Below are 17,416 nucleotides of genomic sequence, written 5' to 3'. Positions count from 1 at the left end.
TTTTACTTAATAAATTTAGTAATATTTTCTAGTGAAACAGGAAAAGAAATATTTTTAAAATTTAATTTTTTTTTGTATTTTTTATAATCTGAAAATTTTTTTGCATTTTTTGTTACTTGATGTAAAAACAGATGATTAGAAGAAAATTTTTCTTTTGAGTAAAAATTAATAATTTAAAAACGATCCTTAAATAAAATTAAGGACTGGAAACTAACAGTACTTGAATCTTAATACACCTTATCCAACATATCATTTACAAAAAAAAAAAAAAAAACCACACCCGCACACATATATACAGTACATATTTGGAACTTCTGCAATCTAGTGATTCTAGTCTATTCACTCCTCCAACTAACTGGCACATTTTGGCCTTAGCTGCCCTTGTGCCCTTAAACACCAATACCAATACCTCCAACTAATGCACAGCAACAAACATGATATCCACTCCTTCAGCTGCAATATACGAATAGCCCCTGTGATATGTATGAAAAAAATAAAAAATAATAATAATAATTGCCAGGTTTCTATTGGTCAGATCATAGTGAAATTTGAGAACCTTTGACAAATAGTCCTAACAGAGAAATATAAAATTTCATGAAATTCCATTCACTGGGAGTAGAGTTATTACATGCGGATGGTGGGCAAAGAAATAATGATTACAGAATTTATACTCCTCCGATTTGAATGTAATTTGGGATGACTCGACAAATATTATCGAAAGGTCCAAATATAAATTTTATGAAAATCTCACCACTGGGATTTGAGTTGTTATGTGCAAAGGAAAATGGTGAAAACTATGGTCATATTATCTCTAAATACCACTGCACCTAATGAACTTAATTTTTAAAGCCGTGCAAAGAATAGAAAAAAAAAAAAAAAAAACCCCTCATATAATTGATTTTAAGGGACAAAATATGGAAAAGTTTAGAAGGTTCTTTCATTTCTCTAAATTTATTTACCTTGCTTAAAATTTGCATAAAATTGCCATTATATGCAAATTTTTAATATAATGCTTATTTTTTATGTAAACCTGAGACTTTTTTATTCATGGGAACATATATATATATACAGGGTGTCTCAAAAATATTGGTACAAACGTTTAGGGGAGGTAGGTAACATCTGAAGGAATGTGAATCGCATAGGAACCCATAAGCGGAAACGTCACCGTAAGTCGGTACACGGCGCTGTTCATCAGTTTGCGAGAGGGAAAATTTCTGGTTTACTCATTCAAGCAGTAGTCGCCGCACGAAGAGCATGCATCAATATATACAAACTGTGAGCTGGCAGACATGCACCTAGTGTATGGATTAGCAGAGGGCAATGGATGAGCCGCTCAACGAATTTATGGAGAGCGCTTCCCAGACAGACATGTACCGGACCACCGTTTGTTTGCACTTGTGCATCAAAATTTGTGCGATTATAGGTCATTTAGAGGTAACAGGAGTAGTGCGGGCAGACCACGTTTTACGACACGAACTCCCACCATGGAAGAAAGTGTGTTGAATGCCGTCCAGAATAATCCTACTACCAGCACAAGTGCCATTGCCTCTGCCTTAGGAGTGTCTCATTGCAGTGTACAGCATGTCTGGCATGACGATTCCTTACACCCCTTTCATCTCCAAAGGGTTCAGTTAATGCTCCCCCAAGATCATCCTGCACGTGTGGCTTTTGTGCAGTGGTTGCTCCAAGAAAGCGTTCAAGATTTGAATTTTCCAGCCTATGTTTTATTCACGGATGAGGCTAATTCAGTCAGCACAATGCTCGTGTGGGCTAACGACAACCCACACAGTGTGCGCCCCCCCCATGCAGGACAATATTTCTTCGCAATAAATGTGTGGGCAAGTATAGTCGGTGACTGCTAAGTCGGCCCATACCTGTTACCATCCCGCATGAACTCTGCTAAATATCGGGTCTTTCTTGAACAAGTTCTACCAGGGTTACTTGACGATGTTCCAGCAAATGTGAGACGCAACATTTGGTTTCAACATGACGAACACACCTTCCCATTATGGAAGGTGTGTTCGTGACCATTTGAACAGGCGTTTTGGGCGTCGATGGATTGGCCGTGGTGGACCCGTTGCCTGGCCCCCACGCTCACATGATTTATCGAGCCTTGATTTCTTTCTGTTGGGCCCTCAAATCTATCATGTATGAATCGCCTGTGGAGACGGGAATGGATCTCGGGGTGAGACTTGTCTGTGCTGCTGCTACTGTCAAAGAAACTCCAGGTGTGTTTGACCGTGTCCGCCAATCCATGCTGCGTCGGTGTCACACATGCATCGCGTCTCATGGTGGAACCTTCGAGCATCTGTTGTAACATCATGACATGCATCCATCTTGTACTCCATTGTTAATATTATGTCAAATAAATGTTTGCCACTAATTACTGTCTTGTGTGATTTCTGCTTCTTGTGCCGTGATTTTTCCGGTTATGGGTTCCTATGCGATTCACATTCCTTTAGATGTTACTTGCCTCCCCTAAACGTTTGTACAATATTTTTGAGACACCCTGTATATTTTTCTTTTTTTTTGTGTGTGTGGTTTTCATCTTTGAGTCAGGTTATTAGGAGCAGCAGCAGTGCGTTCCCATATGCCGCCAGTAAGCAGAATAAAATTTTCCACTCTAAATGTTGAATACTGATAAGCGGTAACCAATCAGAAAACAGTATTGAAAAAAATTTTGGCGCCCTCTTGAACTGCCGCCTGTAAGCGACACTTACGTCGCCTACCCACTTGTGGCGGCCCTGATTAGAAGAACATTATTAGGTTCACATATAATATATACACTCTTAGTGAACAATGAATTATGACCATCCCCATCAGCAATGAACTATGCCGCATAGCTAACAGTATAAAAAAAAGCCGACAAGCTTTGTACACTAGAGCAGTTGTAATTTGCATCTGTTGATGCAAGTCATAGTGAATAAGTAGCAGTTATGAGACTTAGTAAAGATATCATGGAGTTTCAAAAGGACATGATTGTGGGTTCGTGAGTAGGGTGCTTCCATATCCGAAACGACACATCTTGTCGGTTGCTCACTTCCCACAGTGGTTAAAGTTAGTGTACAAAGAATGGTGTCAAAAGGGTAAAACCGACTGGCATCGACAGGACTATAAATGGTTATGCAAGGTGGATGTTCGCAGTGAGTGAAGGGTGCAGCACGTTGTACAGGCTCAATGGCAGGTCACTATGCAATGGTTGACTTCGAATTACAATATGGGAATGCAAAAACAATATCCCAATGGTGATGTGCTGCACACTCAGGCATACGGAGTTCCATAGCAGACCACTGAAGAGACACCCTCTACTCGCCGCTGATTATCGTCAATGGTGAATGCTATGGTATCAACAACACGCTGGTCGGACACTGGAGGACTGAAAAAGAGTGCTGGTCGGATGAGTCCAATACTTGGTGTAACACTCCAATGGACGCCTTCATGTGTGGCACAAGCAGCATGAGTCCACGGATACATTGTGAATGGTACCCACTATCCAGGCTGGTGGTGGTTACTTAATATAGGGCATATTTTCTGGCAAAAAAACTAGGTTCCCTGGTGTGTATGGACCAACGTTTCACTGGTGAAGTCTACTGGCAGCTCTTAGGAAACCATGCGCATCCTGCCACGTTGCATTTGTTTCCGGACAGAAACGTGATTTTCCAAGATGATAATGCCACCGTGCCATCAGACCTGCACTGTGCACGAATGGTTCGAGGAACACAGTGAAGATATCACCCAACTTGATTGGCCTCCAAATTTGCCTGAGATCAGTCCAGTTAAATATCTGTTGGATGTTTTGGAATGGGAAGCGAGATGTATCCCGGCTGAGCCCCAATTATTTAACCACAGGGGCTCCCATCTGGTGAGTATGGGCTTGGCACACCCATGGTCCTGAGCTGGATTTCATCATTCTTCTCTTTCTTGGTGATTCCTTTCTACTTCCTTCCTTCTCTCTCTCTCTCTCTCTCTCTCGGCACCTCCGTAGCCAGTGCATAGCACACGCTTCTTGATTAGACCGGGGTTCGAGCCTGTGACCACCAAATACGGAGGATGCAGAAAGGTCAGGGAATGACCACCGCATATCCCTGAAGCAATATGGCCTTAGTTGCTAATGCTTCTAAAAACCAAATAACAAACAACAAACTCTCTCTCTCTCTCAGGGTACCTCGGGAATTTTTTTTGGCTGGTGCAGCATAAGCCTCAAACTTCCTTGCACAATATGGCTAATAATGGTATGGACAGGCAACCGTCATCAATTCTGGTACTGGAAAGTCTTGCAAGCAGCATGGCTGCTAATCCCAGGAATGTCTTTAGACATCTAATGGAGTGAATGCCTAGGCGAATAGCTGTTATCCCTGCAAATGGTGACCCAACACGGTATTAGTATGTACTCATAATTCAGTGATTGATTATTGTGTGTGTGTGTGTGTGTGTGTGTGTGTGTACATAATCGCCTATTGTCTTCACAATGTCTGGCCATCTGCATGTAACAACTTGACTACCAGTTGATGAATTTTCATGAAATTTTATATTTAGTTTCTTTTAGAAAGTATTGAGCCACCCAAAATTTCATTAAAATTGGACAAATAGAAATTTTGCAGTTACACTGTATTTCTTTTTTCCATATAATTTATATGTTAAAAAAGAAATTCATATATTAAATGTAGTTTTAATGCGGTATTATTAGCTTAGATAGTCTGTGCACACTTTGCGTGTTTTGTTATGTAAGATTAGTGAACGTGGTATCGCTTGTGAAGAGATACATGTATAGAGAAAAGAGGCTTAAAGTAAATGGGAGAAGAGTAAGGAATATTATAAAGTTTTGATTTAACTGAACGGATAAGTCTGGAGAGATTAAAACTATGGTGGAGTTTTAGTAAGTATTCTATAAAGTGATAAACTTAGTAATTAATTAATAAGGAGATAACTATATGCATTTCACTACAGTTAATTGTAGGATGTGGGGGAAAAAAAAAAAAAAAAAAAACACTTAATTTAAGAAAAAAAATTGAACCTGCCTGAAATGTAATGGATTGCATACAGCATCTGGCTTGTATACAGGGTGATTCAGGAGGAATAGTACATATTTTGGGAGGTTATAGTATCGATTATTCAGAGTAAAAAAGCTCATATAAACATGTGTCCAATTTCCAATGGATATGGAGATCAGCTGTTTGAAACTGACGCGCACAAAGCCATTATGAGAGGTATTAAAGAAAGATAAATGACTTATTGTTTTTATTATTATTATATTGGGGTCCTGTCATTCATTACACAAACCCGTATTTTGTGTGTATAAATTGCTTGTGCTCTCTGGTCGATTTGCCTGTTTTGATGGACGAAAAAACTCCACTTTCTGAGGGGGAACCCTTGCTATCTATGCCTGAGATCGACTAACTCAGCCACACATTGTTTATTTAGATTTCAACAAAGCATTTGACTCAGTCCCATATGAGCGGTTACTTTATAAGCTGGAACAGGGTGGGATCGCAGGGAAAATCCTTAAATGAATAGCAGGATGGCTTCAGGGAAAGAGGTAGAGGGTTGTGATAAATGGGTATTTCTCATTTTTGATTGGGTTAATGTAAGAAGTGAGGTTCCCCAGCGACCCTCATTAGGACCACTGTTGTTTTGATTTTTTCTTAAATGACATTGATGAAGGGATAGAGGATGTAATGTTTAAATTTGCAGATGATGTAAAGATTGGTAGAGTAAATGATCACCACCAAACAGAGCTTCTTCAGAGTGTCCTGGAAGTGACAGCTTTGTTTTAATCCAGCAAAGTACAAGATCTTACACCTAGGGAACAGTAACCCAAAATAGCTTATACACTTGGTAGAGTTGAACTAAAGTCAGCAGTGGAAGAAAGGGACTTGGGAGTTACAATACAGTCAGACATAAAGTTCTCTGACCATTGCAGACTGGTTGCAAAGAAGGCCCATGGTGTCCTATTGATGATTTATTGAACATTTGCTAGTAGAAATAAGGATGTCATAATCCCATTATACAAGGCTGTTGTTAGACCACACTTGGAATACTGTGTTCAAGTATGGAGACTGTACCTAAAAAAACAAAAAAAAACATAGAGCTTCTTGGAAGGGTCCAAAGATGGGTAACTTGCCTGGTGAGATTGGCAAAAGGGCATTCATATGTTGGTTGCGCAGCTTGGAAACCAGGCCCCTTAGTTAGTTAGTTATTTGGTTTTTAGGAGCATTAGCAACTAAGGCCATATTACTCCGGGATATGCGGTGGTCATTCCCTGACCTTTCCGCATCCTCCGTTTTTGGTGGTGACGGGCTCGAACCCCGGTCTAATCAAGAAGTGTGTGCCACGCACTGCTGCTCCTTCCCACCTGACTACGGAGGTGCCTAGGACCCTTATAGGAGACTTGATTGAGGTGTTTAAGGCTCTGAGAGGCAAAAGTAAAATGATGATTCTAGAAGTTTTTTCACAGTTATAAATGATTCTAGAAGTATTTGAATTTATGGCCCATAAATTCAAATTATGTGTGGAGATGTTTAGTCTGGATTGCCCGAAGTTTTATTTTAGCCAATGAGTTATAAATTACTGGAATAAGTTACCTACATGGGTAGTAGAGGCTGACAGTTTGGGAAATTCAAAAATCAGAAATTCAAAAATGCATAGGTTGGCTATTTCCTTTTCTTTTATTATTTATTTTATTTACATTTTTTTTATTATTATTTTACTGATTTTTCTTTTTTTTTTTTTTTTTTGGTTGGTGCAGTGTAAGTCTTAAGCTTCCTTTTACGATATGACGATTACTAATACAACTTATACGAAGGAAAGTATTTTTTACTTGGGAATTTGAACTTAGTATTTATAGAATTAGGTGCAAAAATGAAATAATTTTAAGTTGTAGAGGAGCATGTCTAGTAGAATATTTATTCATAATTTATTCATGCATATTATAAGTACATATGTGCTTATTATTTACGAGTATTTTATATATTTTTTACCATTAAAAACTTCATAGCTATTTTTAAAAATTCAAAGAGCCATTGATCTATATCCATTCTGGATACATTTATATGACTTCCTTATTTGGACCTCAAAACAGGAGCATCAAGAGCATTCGGTGGGGGTTAACAAAGATGCCTCGGTTATCAACTATCTCAGAGACGAGTAGTTGAGGCATTCTCTAAGTTCACTACACAATGCCTGATATCCAGATATTGTGTAGTGGGCTTGGATCTTGGAAACTATAGAGAAGAGGAATTGTAGGGAAAAGGCACAGAATTAGTGGGGCCTGTGCAGAGACGGACTGGACTTACCAGGGAAATCCCAATGAGCTGGAGGCCGCTGTGATTTTTCCCATATACACTAGCACGAGGCCACTACAAGTTTTCCTCGGTAAGAATTTTTGATCAGTCCACCTCTGGACCTGTGCTGGTTCTCAATGACCCTACTCTAAAATGCATCCTAGAATTTTTTGCACATGGTTTTGAAACACTGTTATACTGTATTGCATATAATGCATATATGCTTTATTGTATTTGCATTTGAAATACTGACCACTAGTGAAATTTTTCATTCTGTATTCATATGGATAAGAAGAAATTTTGTATCAAGAAAATAGTGAAATATAGCATTTCTTTATTTTGTGAAAATTTATCAAGCATATTTTTGATGGTTTATTTAAAATAGAAATTAAAAAACATTACAATTAGTGACATTTCTTGCTAAGTCCAATGCATATACAGTTTACAGTGAGTTTCATTTCATACAGTGCAGTTTAGGGAATCAAATTATTTTCCTTTGATCTCAGATTGCAGACTCGACCTAATCCATATAGAACAGCTGACAATGATAATTCACTTTTGTTGAATTGGAAACTGATTAAAAAAAGTTATAATTAAATTCTTAAATATTTTTTTAAGATTCTATAGGAGAAGAGCTAATTTCATTTTGTTATTAAATTAAGATAGTTTTAGTGGTGGCAAGTCATGTAAGCACACTTATGCAGTATCATTTAAAAAAAAAAAAAAAAAAAAACTACTCACTTCATTTCTCCATCGAACCCTATAATAATCTGTCTAATTCTTCCTTAACTCTGAGTTAGGCATGTGGGATTTGGTGAAACTATGACAATATTTCAGCAATTCATGCTTTATCTACTCTCTCCATATATCTGAATGGAAGGAGTAGATGAACAACTTTTAGGAGTAGTCTCATAACAGCTGTTCTTGAAAACGTTTTCTTTGATTTTTCAACTGAAAATTTCAGACATCCCTGTTAATAATTGCACAGTCAGAAAGAATTCGTAAATTACATTAAACATAATTATATGCATGCATTGATTGGCATCTGTCTAGGATATGTCCCAGAATTTTTTGCACATAATTTAGAAACACCGTTTTTACTGCATATCGGTACATTTGTTTTAAGAGGAAATTATCTGCAATTTTAATTTCTGCACATATCCCAATGCTGTGGTATTCTACTGCACTGCATCTGCCTAAACAGGAGCTAACCATGATATCAAATTCTTTTGTCATCAATTTAGTAAGATTAATTGTACTTTTTTTTTTTTTCAGCCTGAATCTTAATAACACAAGAAAGCTATTAGATTTTTTTGTCTCTCTGTATGATATTGTAATTCCAGTAATTACTGAACATGAATTTATAAATATTATGCTGTAATCCAGTTTGACCTATACTCAATGCTTGGATGATTTAATATTTAATAAAATATTTAATTTTATTAAATATAATATTTAATTAAATAAAATTAATTTCTTGATAATTAAACAAAACTTACCACTCTAATTTAAATTTACTAAACAAATTGTATTATTTTCCTGTCTTATCATGTTTATCATATGCATAAATTATGTGGTTTATCTCTCTCTCTCTCTCTCTCTCTCTCTCTCTCTCTCACCTGATAAATGTATTCAATAGATTAATGTGTATTTATTTTACATTGCAGTTTCTCCACAGAAAGCGAAATCTGCCCTACCATGTCATCTGGAAAGGGAAAATCAGAACCTGCCTTTAGTTTTGGAAAAGTTGCTGGTCGTGGTGGTGGTGGTGGTGATAATGGAACAGAGGACAGTATATATAGGATTTCACCTTATTACTACCTTCACGTACTGGATCAAACAACCAATGTCACTCGGATAGAGGTTGGCCCAAAGACTTATATTCGTCAAGATAATGAAAGGTAACAGAAGAATGTAATGTAGGAAAGAATTAAGTGCCATTAAACATTTTATGAAGTAAAAAGGCTAATTTTATAATAAACATTTCTTATTGGTATATTAGTAAACTTGATCTCATTCGGAGTAGACTTTAGCTATACATGTTTCTTAGTGATACTCTCTTCATTATTAATGCATCTAAAAATATTTAGATGATATTTCTGAAGCTCTTCTTTTGAAATGTTTTTCAATGTTACTTAAATTTTTTTTTTTTCACTTGCAAAAAGAAGGAAATTGGTGAGCAAAATCTGGTGGATAATCAAGCTGTGTGTGATTATTCTTGCTAAAATTATAAAGGAATTTTTATACTTGACATATAAGTTTACCTTAAAATTTTAGTTGATGTTTTAGTGCTACAAAGGTTTACTTATATGAAATATCATAAAATGATGTTATTTATGTAAATGCTCATTTGCTTTTTATATAGCTGCATACAATCTGATATTTAATATTGTGTGCGTTCTTGTTAGTGTTTCCATTTTAAACACAATAGTTATTGTTGTTTTAATCTTTTGTTTGGGTATTACTTCTCAACATAGAATAAATAGTATCACTGTATCATAGGGAAAACTTAAAATACTGGACATAGCATAAAAGTATGCATTATGTTCAGCTTCAAAAGAATACAAGCTTTCAGTAAACATCACTTCTTTAAGCAAAAAGACTTACCAAAAAACAAAGAACCCCTTTTCAACAGTTACTGGCAAAGTAAATATTCTTCCATAGAATGATTTCAACTAAGTTTATCTTATTTTTCTATTTCGTGTAAGCAATAACTTTTTTGTCAAATTATCTCACAAGATGATATCTTCTGTGTAGCAGCCAAATATTAAAGAAATACAGTTTACATGCCTTTTCTATTTATTTTTCATTCTTTCAATATAAACAAAGTATGTATGCAGTGGTGTGAGTAAACTTTTAGCATTAGCATTAGTAGAGGCATTTGATGCAAGAAAGCAAGCTTATACAGCATCAGCCAAAAAAAAAAAAAAAATTAATAAATAAAAAATAACCACTTCCACTTCACCCCTCTGTTCGTTCGAAATACCTGTTCAGCTGAGCCTTAAACTTATTTAGGCTATCAACTTCCACGACAAGGGATGGAAGTTTATTCCACCAACCAACCACCTGCTGGCTAAAGGCAAATTTCCTCATGTCTATTCTACATCTGTCTTTTCTCAATTTGAATTTATGCCATCTCAGGTGATTATTCTGAGCAAGAGGAAGAATCCCATTAGCATTGAGCATGCTCAATTCATTCAAGGCTTTATACACCTCTATCAGATCAGCTCGCTGGTGCTTAGTCTCCAGACACTGTAATTTGAAAAATTTAAGCCTTTCTTTGTAAGAGTACCCTTTTGTTCCATTCACTAATCTTGTTGCCCCTCTCTATACTCGTTCCAGCAGCTCTACATCCTTCTTGAAATGAGGCCTGCAGACCTGTATGCAGTACTCTAGGTGTAGTCTGACCATTGCCTTATACAAGGGAATAATCACCTCCTTATCCCTGCTAGAAAAATTCCTATATATCATTGATAATACACCATGAGCTACTCTTGCAGCCCGTCTGCACTGCTCAGAAAACTTCATATCTGCCTGCACAACCACCCCCAGGTCCCTTTCATTCTCTACCACTGTCAGTGTAGTACCACAGAGTTGATACGTTGCTCTGGGGTTGCTATTTCCCATATGTAGTACTTTACATTTGTCAATGTTAAACTTCATTTGCCACCTCGAAGCCCATCTGCTCAACCTTTCCAGATCCTGTTGCAGTAGCATAGTGTCAGTAGTGTCCTTGACAACCCTGCCAACCTTCGTATCGTCGACAAACTTGGACATTAAGCCTGATATACCATCATCCATGTCATTTATAAATACAGAAAACAATAATGGACCTAATACTGAACCCTGAGGTTCAGTATTGGGTCCATTAAAAGTCCACATTAATCCAACTTTATTGAGATGTATTTAATTTCACTGAATGAACAGAGAATATTTCAGCCAGACAATTAAAATTATTTAAATACCTGCATTTTTCAACTAGAGAAATTATTTCATGAATCTACATTAACGATCCATGAAGTATTCTATCATATAATAGTATCGGGACAGTAACTCAGTATTAATCTGGCACACAATTCTTTATAAATGTTTTAATAATGATTACATCTGTTCTATTATTCCATAGTTATTTTAATAATGATTACATCTGTTTTATTATTCCATAGTTAATGTTCTCTTATTTCCTTATTAACATTCTGTTACAGTTAAACATAAGAAAAGCACCTGGGGTGGATGGGATCTATCCAGTTATATTGAAGGAGGCGGCAAAGCAACTAAGCAAATCCTTAGCGATAATTATGAGAGCATCCTTAGACTCAGGAGAGGTTCCCATGGACTGGAGATGTGCAAATGTATCCCCAATTCACAAAAGGGGGATCAAAGGGTGTCACGAGTAATTACAGACCAGTTAGTTTAACTTCTATTCCGGGTAAAATAATGGAGTCACTGGTTAAAGATGCATTGCAGGATCATCTAGACAAGACTGCAGCAATAATTCAGACACAGCATGGGTTTGTTAAGGGAAAGTCTTGTCTGACAAATTTGATAGGATATTATGATGTGGTTGCAAAGGAACTGGATGCAAAAAATAATTTTGATATCATATATTTGGATTTCAGGAAAGCTTTTGACACTGTTGCGCACGAAAGACTATTGTACAAATTGGAGCAGAATGGTATTAAGGGTAAGTTGCTACAATGGATAAAAGGATGGTTAAGTGGGAGAAGACAGAAGGTGGTAATCAATGGGTGCTGCTCTTAGTGGACTAATGTTATTAGTGGAGTCCCACAGGGTTCGGTGATGGGTCCATTGTTGTTTTGTATATTTATCAGTGATATTGATGAAGGTATATCAGGCTTAATGTCAAAGTTTGCAGATGATACAAAGGTTGGCAGGGTTGTTAATGACAGTAATGGCAGTGTGTTACTGCAACAGGATCTAGATAATTTGGGCAGATGGGCTAAGAAGTGGCAACTGAAGTTTAACCTTGACAAATGCAAAGTACTGCATATGGGTAGAAGTAACCCCAGAGAAATGTACCAACTGTGTGGTACTACACCTAAGGTGTTAGAAAATGAAAAAGACCTGGGAGTAATTGTGCAGGCAGATAGGAAGTTTTCTGAGCAATGCAGACAGGCTACCAGGGCAGGTCATGGGGTTTTGTCAATGATATATAGGAATTTTGCTAGCAGGGAAAAGGAGGTGATTATCCCTCTGTATAAAGCAATGGTCATGCCACGCCTTAAGTACTGCGTACAGGTCTGGAGGCCTCATTTTAGGAAGGATGTAGATTTACTTGAGCACATACAGAGAAGGGCAACAAGATTGGTCAGGGGAATGAAGGGATCCTCTTACCAAGAGAGGCTTAAGTTCTGCAAATTGCAGTGGCTTGAGAAGGCACCTGCGCGGTGATTTGATTGAGGTGTATAAGGCCTTGAATGAGTTGAGCACGCTGAATTCTGATGGGATTCTTCCACTTGTTCAGATTACGAACCTAAGGGGGCATAAATTCAAATTAAGAAAAGACAGATGTAGAATAGATGTGCGGAAATTTGCCTTTAGCCAGCAGGTGGTTAATTGCTGGAACAAACTTCCATCTGCCGTTGTGGAAGTTGATAGGTTGAATAAATTTAAGGAGGAACTGGACAGGCATTTGGGAATGGTGTGTTTTTTTTTTTTTTTTTTTTTTTTTGCTGATGCTGCATAAGCTCATACACATGCTTTCTTGCATCACATGCCACTACTACTACTACTACTACTACATCACCACATGAAACTTGTTGTTGCATTGCAGTAATGATATTCTCTCTCTGTACTGTACTGGTTGCCATTTTGAATTCAGCAATGTCAGATCTACAAAAATCACCCTGAATTTTAACTCTATTTACTAATTTTTCTGTATTTACTAATATCTATAAACTTGGACATTAAGCCTGATATATCATTAATAAATCACTCTGTATTTATTAATGATGTTGATGATGGTATATCAAGCTTAATGTCCAAGTTTGCAGACGATACGAAGGTTGGCAGGGTTGTTAATGACACTAACAACGGCGCTTCCGTAGCCAGGAGTAGCAGTGCGTAGCACACGCTTCTTGATTAGACCGGGGTTCGAACCATGACCACCAAATGCGGTGGATGCGGAAAGGTCAGAGAATGACCACTGCATATCCCCGGAGCAATATGGCCTTAGTTGCTAATGCTGCTAAAAACCAAATAACAACAACAATGACACTAACGACATTGCATGTGGGTTGAGTGGTGGCAACTGAAGTTTAACATTGACAAATGTAAAGTAATGCATATGGAAAGCAGTAACCCCAGAGTAACGTATCAACTGTGTGGTACTACACTGACAGTGGTAGAGAATAAAAAGGACCTGCGGGTAATTGTGCAGGCAGATATGAAGTTTTTTGAGCAGTGCAGATGGTCTGCAAGAGTAGCTCATGGTGTCTTGTCAATGATATATAGGAATTTTTCTAGCAAGAAAAAGGAGGTGATCATCCCCTTTTATAATTCAATGGTCAGACCACACCCTGAGTATTGTATACAGGTCTGGAGACATAATTTTAGGAAAAATGTAGAGCTGCTGGAGCGAGTGCAGAGAAGGGCAACAAGATTAGTGAATGGAACAAAGGGTTGCTCTTACAAAGAAAGGCTTAAGTTTTGCAAATTACAGTGTCTGGAGACTAGGCACCTGTGAGGTGATCTGATTGAGGTGTATAAAACCTTGAATTGTTTGAGCATGCTAATGCTGATAGGATTCTTCCTCTCGCTTAGAATAATTGCCTGAGAGGCCATAAATTCAAATTGAGGAAAGACAGTTGTAGGATAGATGTGCGGAAGTTTGCCTTTAGCCAGCATGTGGTTGATTGCTGGAACAAACTTCCAACGACAGATGGAACAATTTCTTGAATCAACAGATGGAACAATAGCTTGAATCAATTTAAGCTATCCACTAGAAGGGGATAGCTTCAATTGATTCAAGGCAGAACTTGCCAAAATTTGGAGCAAGTGGATGGGTGAAATTAGAAGGTTTTTTTATTTTGGCTGATGCTATATAAGCTTGCTTTCTTGCATCATGTGCCAATGCTAATGCTAAAATTTTTTTTTTTTTTTTTTTTTTTGCCAACCAATGTTATCAGCCCAACTGCAGTATTGGAAAACAATTTATCACCATTTTTTTAAACTTGTGGAAGAAATCAATACTATTTTATCATGCACAATAACTAACAACATTAAATTTAGGAATACATTTCTTCCACATTGGCACTAATAGTACATCACTTGTGTAATTTCTATAGTTTGAAAATTTTGCTCTAAATTGCACAGAATTTTAACTTTCTTCACTTTTTTTTCATCTTGTCTGTTGCTGAATCAAAACGTAACTGAGTTGTCAATTCCTGTAAGATATACTTCAGCTTTGGGATAATGCTTATTCAATGTGCATGAACGAGTAATTCATTTTGAAGGCATTCACAATATGAGATGTCATAAAATGATGCCATTTATGCAAACTTTTATTTACATTTTATGTGACTGTTAATCTGCTGTTTAACTACTTAACAGTTGGGTTTTTCAAAAAAAAGTTCCAAAAACTGTCACTGTTTTTGAATCTACTTTTCAAACGTTGACTGATTTATGAGAGATGTGTGTGTGTCATCTCTATGATAACATTTCTGTTTAATTACAGTCTGGTTAAAAGCAATTTATCATGCACGAACTCTCTCCTCACAAACCATTGGGGATTTCAGCATTCTGATGGGGAGTTGATTTTATTCCTCATTTTGATACAAGATGGCGATCATTTCATTTAAGCCTCAACTGTTTATAACTCATTTGTTAACAGTCTGATCCAAACCAAATTTACAACAGTTTTTGGAGAGACAGGAGTAGACACTGATAGATATTCATTCTTAGCATTAGCATTAATAAAGGCACACATGATGCAAGAAAGCAAGTTTATATAGCATCAGACATCTTCTCATTTCACCCATCCACTTGCTCCAAACGTTTTTCTAGTTTTTCCTTGAATCTATTTAAGCTATCAACTTCTACAACGACAGATGAAAGTTTGTTCCAGCAATCAACCACCCACTGGCTAAAGGATAAAGTTGTAGGATAGATGTGCAGAGCACAACTATCCTACAACTGGGGTTATGGGGTTTTGTCAATGATATATAGGAATTTTTCTAGCAGGGAAAAGGTGGTGATTGTCCCTCTGTATAAGGCAATGGTCAGGCCACGCCTTGAGTACTGTGTACAGGTCTGGAGGCCTCATTTTAGGAAGGATGTAGATTTGCTTCAGCGTGTACAGAGAAGGGAAACAAGATTGGTTAGGGGAATGAAGGGATCCTCTTACCAAGAGAGGCTTAAGTTCTGCAAATTGCAGTGGCTGGAGACTAGGCACATGCGTGGTGATCTGATTGAGGTGTATAAGACCTTGAATGGGTTGAGCACACTGAATTCTGATGGGATCCTTCCATTTGTTCAGATTACGAACCTAAGGGGGCATAAATTCAAATTAAGAAAACACAGATGTAGAATAGATGTGTGGAAATTTGCCTTTAGCCAGCGCGTGGTTAATTGCTGGAAAAAACTTCCATCTGTCGTTGTGGAAGTTGATAGGTTAAATAAATTTAAGGAGGAACTGGACAGGCATTTGGAGGGAATGGTGTGTTTTTTTTTTTTGGCTGATGCTGCATAAGCTCATACACGTGCTTTCTTTAAAATAATTAAATGCACGTGACATAATACTTTAAGAGTTTAGTATCTATATAATATCGGTGTTTAGATACACCATAGACACTCTTAAAAAAACTACAAAGTAGTTGTTGTGGGCATCACTTGCTCTTTCTCATATTGTGCTCTGCCTTCACGACGAGTTGCCATGATACTGCACTACCTCAAATAAGTAACGCTTCACTAATAGAGAAGACTATTGTTACTTATTATCTGTTACTATGTTACTTATATAAGTAACAATAGTCTTCTCTATTAGTGAAGCGTTATTTATTTGAGGTAGTGCAGTATCATGGCAACTCGTCGTGAAGGCAGAGCACAATATGAGAAAGAGCAAATGATGCCCACAACAACTACTTTGTAGTTTTTTTAAGTGTCTATGGTGTATCTAAACTTGCTTTCTTGCATCACATGCCACTACTACTACTACTACTACTACATCTATCCTACAACTGTCTTTCCTGAATTTGAATTTATGTCCTCTCAGGCGATTATTCTGAGCAAGAGAAAGAACCCCATCAGTATTGAGCATGCTCAATACTGATGGTATAGCTCATAGGTGTATAAAGCCTTGAATAGCTCAAACTATTCAAGGCTTTATACACCTCAGTCAGATCACCTTGCAGGTGCCTAGTCTCCAGATACTGTAAGTTGCAAAGGCAATTATAAGAGCAATCCTTTGTTCCATTCACTAACCTTGTCCTTCTGTGTGCTTGTTCCAGCAGCTCTACATCCTTCTTAAAATGAGGCCTCCAGACCTGTATATAATACCAGCCTTATCATTGCCTTATACAAGGGAATAATCACCTCCTTATCCCTTCTAGAAAAATTCCTGTATATAATTGACAAGACACCATGATCTACTCTTGCAGACCATCTGCACTGCTCAGAAAACTTCATATCTGCCTGCACAATTACCCGCAGTCCTTTTTATTCTCTACCACTATCAGTGTAGTCCCACACTGTTGATATGTTAATCTAGGGTTACTGCTTCCCATATGCAGTACTTTACATTTGTCAATTTTAAACTTCAGTTGCCACCTCTCAGCCCATCTGCTCAACTTTTCTAGATCCTGTTGTAGCAACGTACTGTCATTAGTGTCATTAACAACCCTGCCGACCTTCATATCGTCTTCAAACCTGGACATTAAGCCTGATATACCATCATTAATGTCATTAATGAATACAGAAAACAAAAATGGACCCAACACTAAATCCTGGGGACTCCACTAAAAGTATTAATCCACTAAGAGCAGTGTCCATTGATTACCACTCTGTCTTCTCCCACTCAATCATCAGTTTATCCATAGCAGCAGTTTGTCTCCAATGCCACACTATTCCAATTTGTGCTACAGCCTTCAATGTGCAATAGTACCAAAAGCCTTTCTAAG

At 37.4% G+C, this 17,416-nt stretch overlaps 1 protein-coding gene across 2 annotated transcripts in view; it reads left to right on the top strand.

The window, feature by feature from the left end:
• Positions 1–17,416, top strand: part of LOC150086011 (major vault protein-like) — a 217,597-nt gene that overhangs the window by 50,972 nt on the left and 149,209 nt on the right. For both annotated transcript variants that reach the window (XM_090374330.1, XM_090374331.1), the window contains exon 2: positions 8,948–9,181. In XM_090374330.1, coding sequence (XP_090230456.1) covers positions 8,948–9,181 — 234 coding nt within the window. The remainder of the gene's footprint in view (positions 1–8,947; positions 9,182–17,416) is intronic.

The sequence above is a fragment of the Mastigoproctus giganteus genome, chromosome 5 (genome assembly GCF_048544385.1).
Source record: "Mastigoproctus giganteus isolate SK-2022 chromosome 5, ASM4854438v1, whole genome shotgun sequence".
NCBI lineage: Eukaryota > Metazoa > Arthropoda > Arachnida > Uropygi > Thelyphonidae > Mastigoproctus > Mastigoproctus giganteus.
This window is presented reverse-complemented; position numbering and strand designations above follow the sequence as displayed.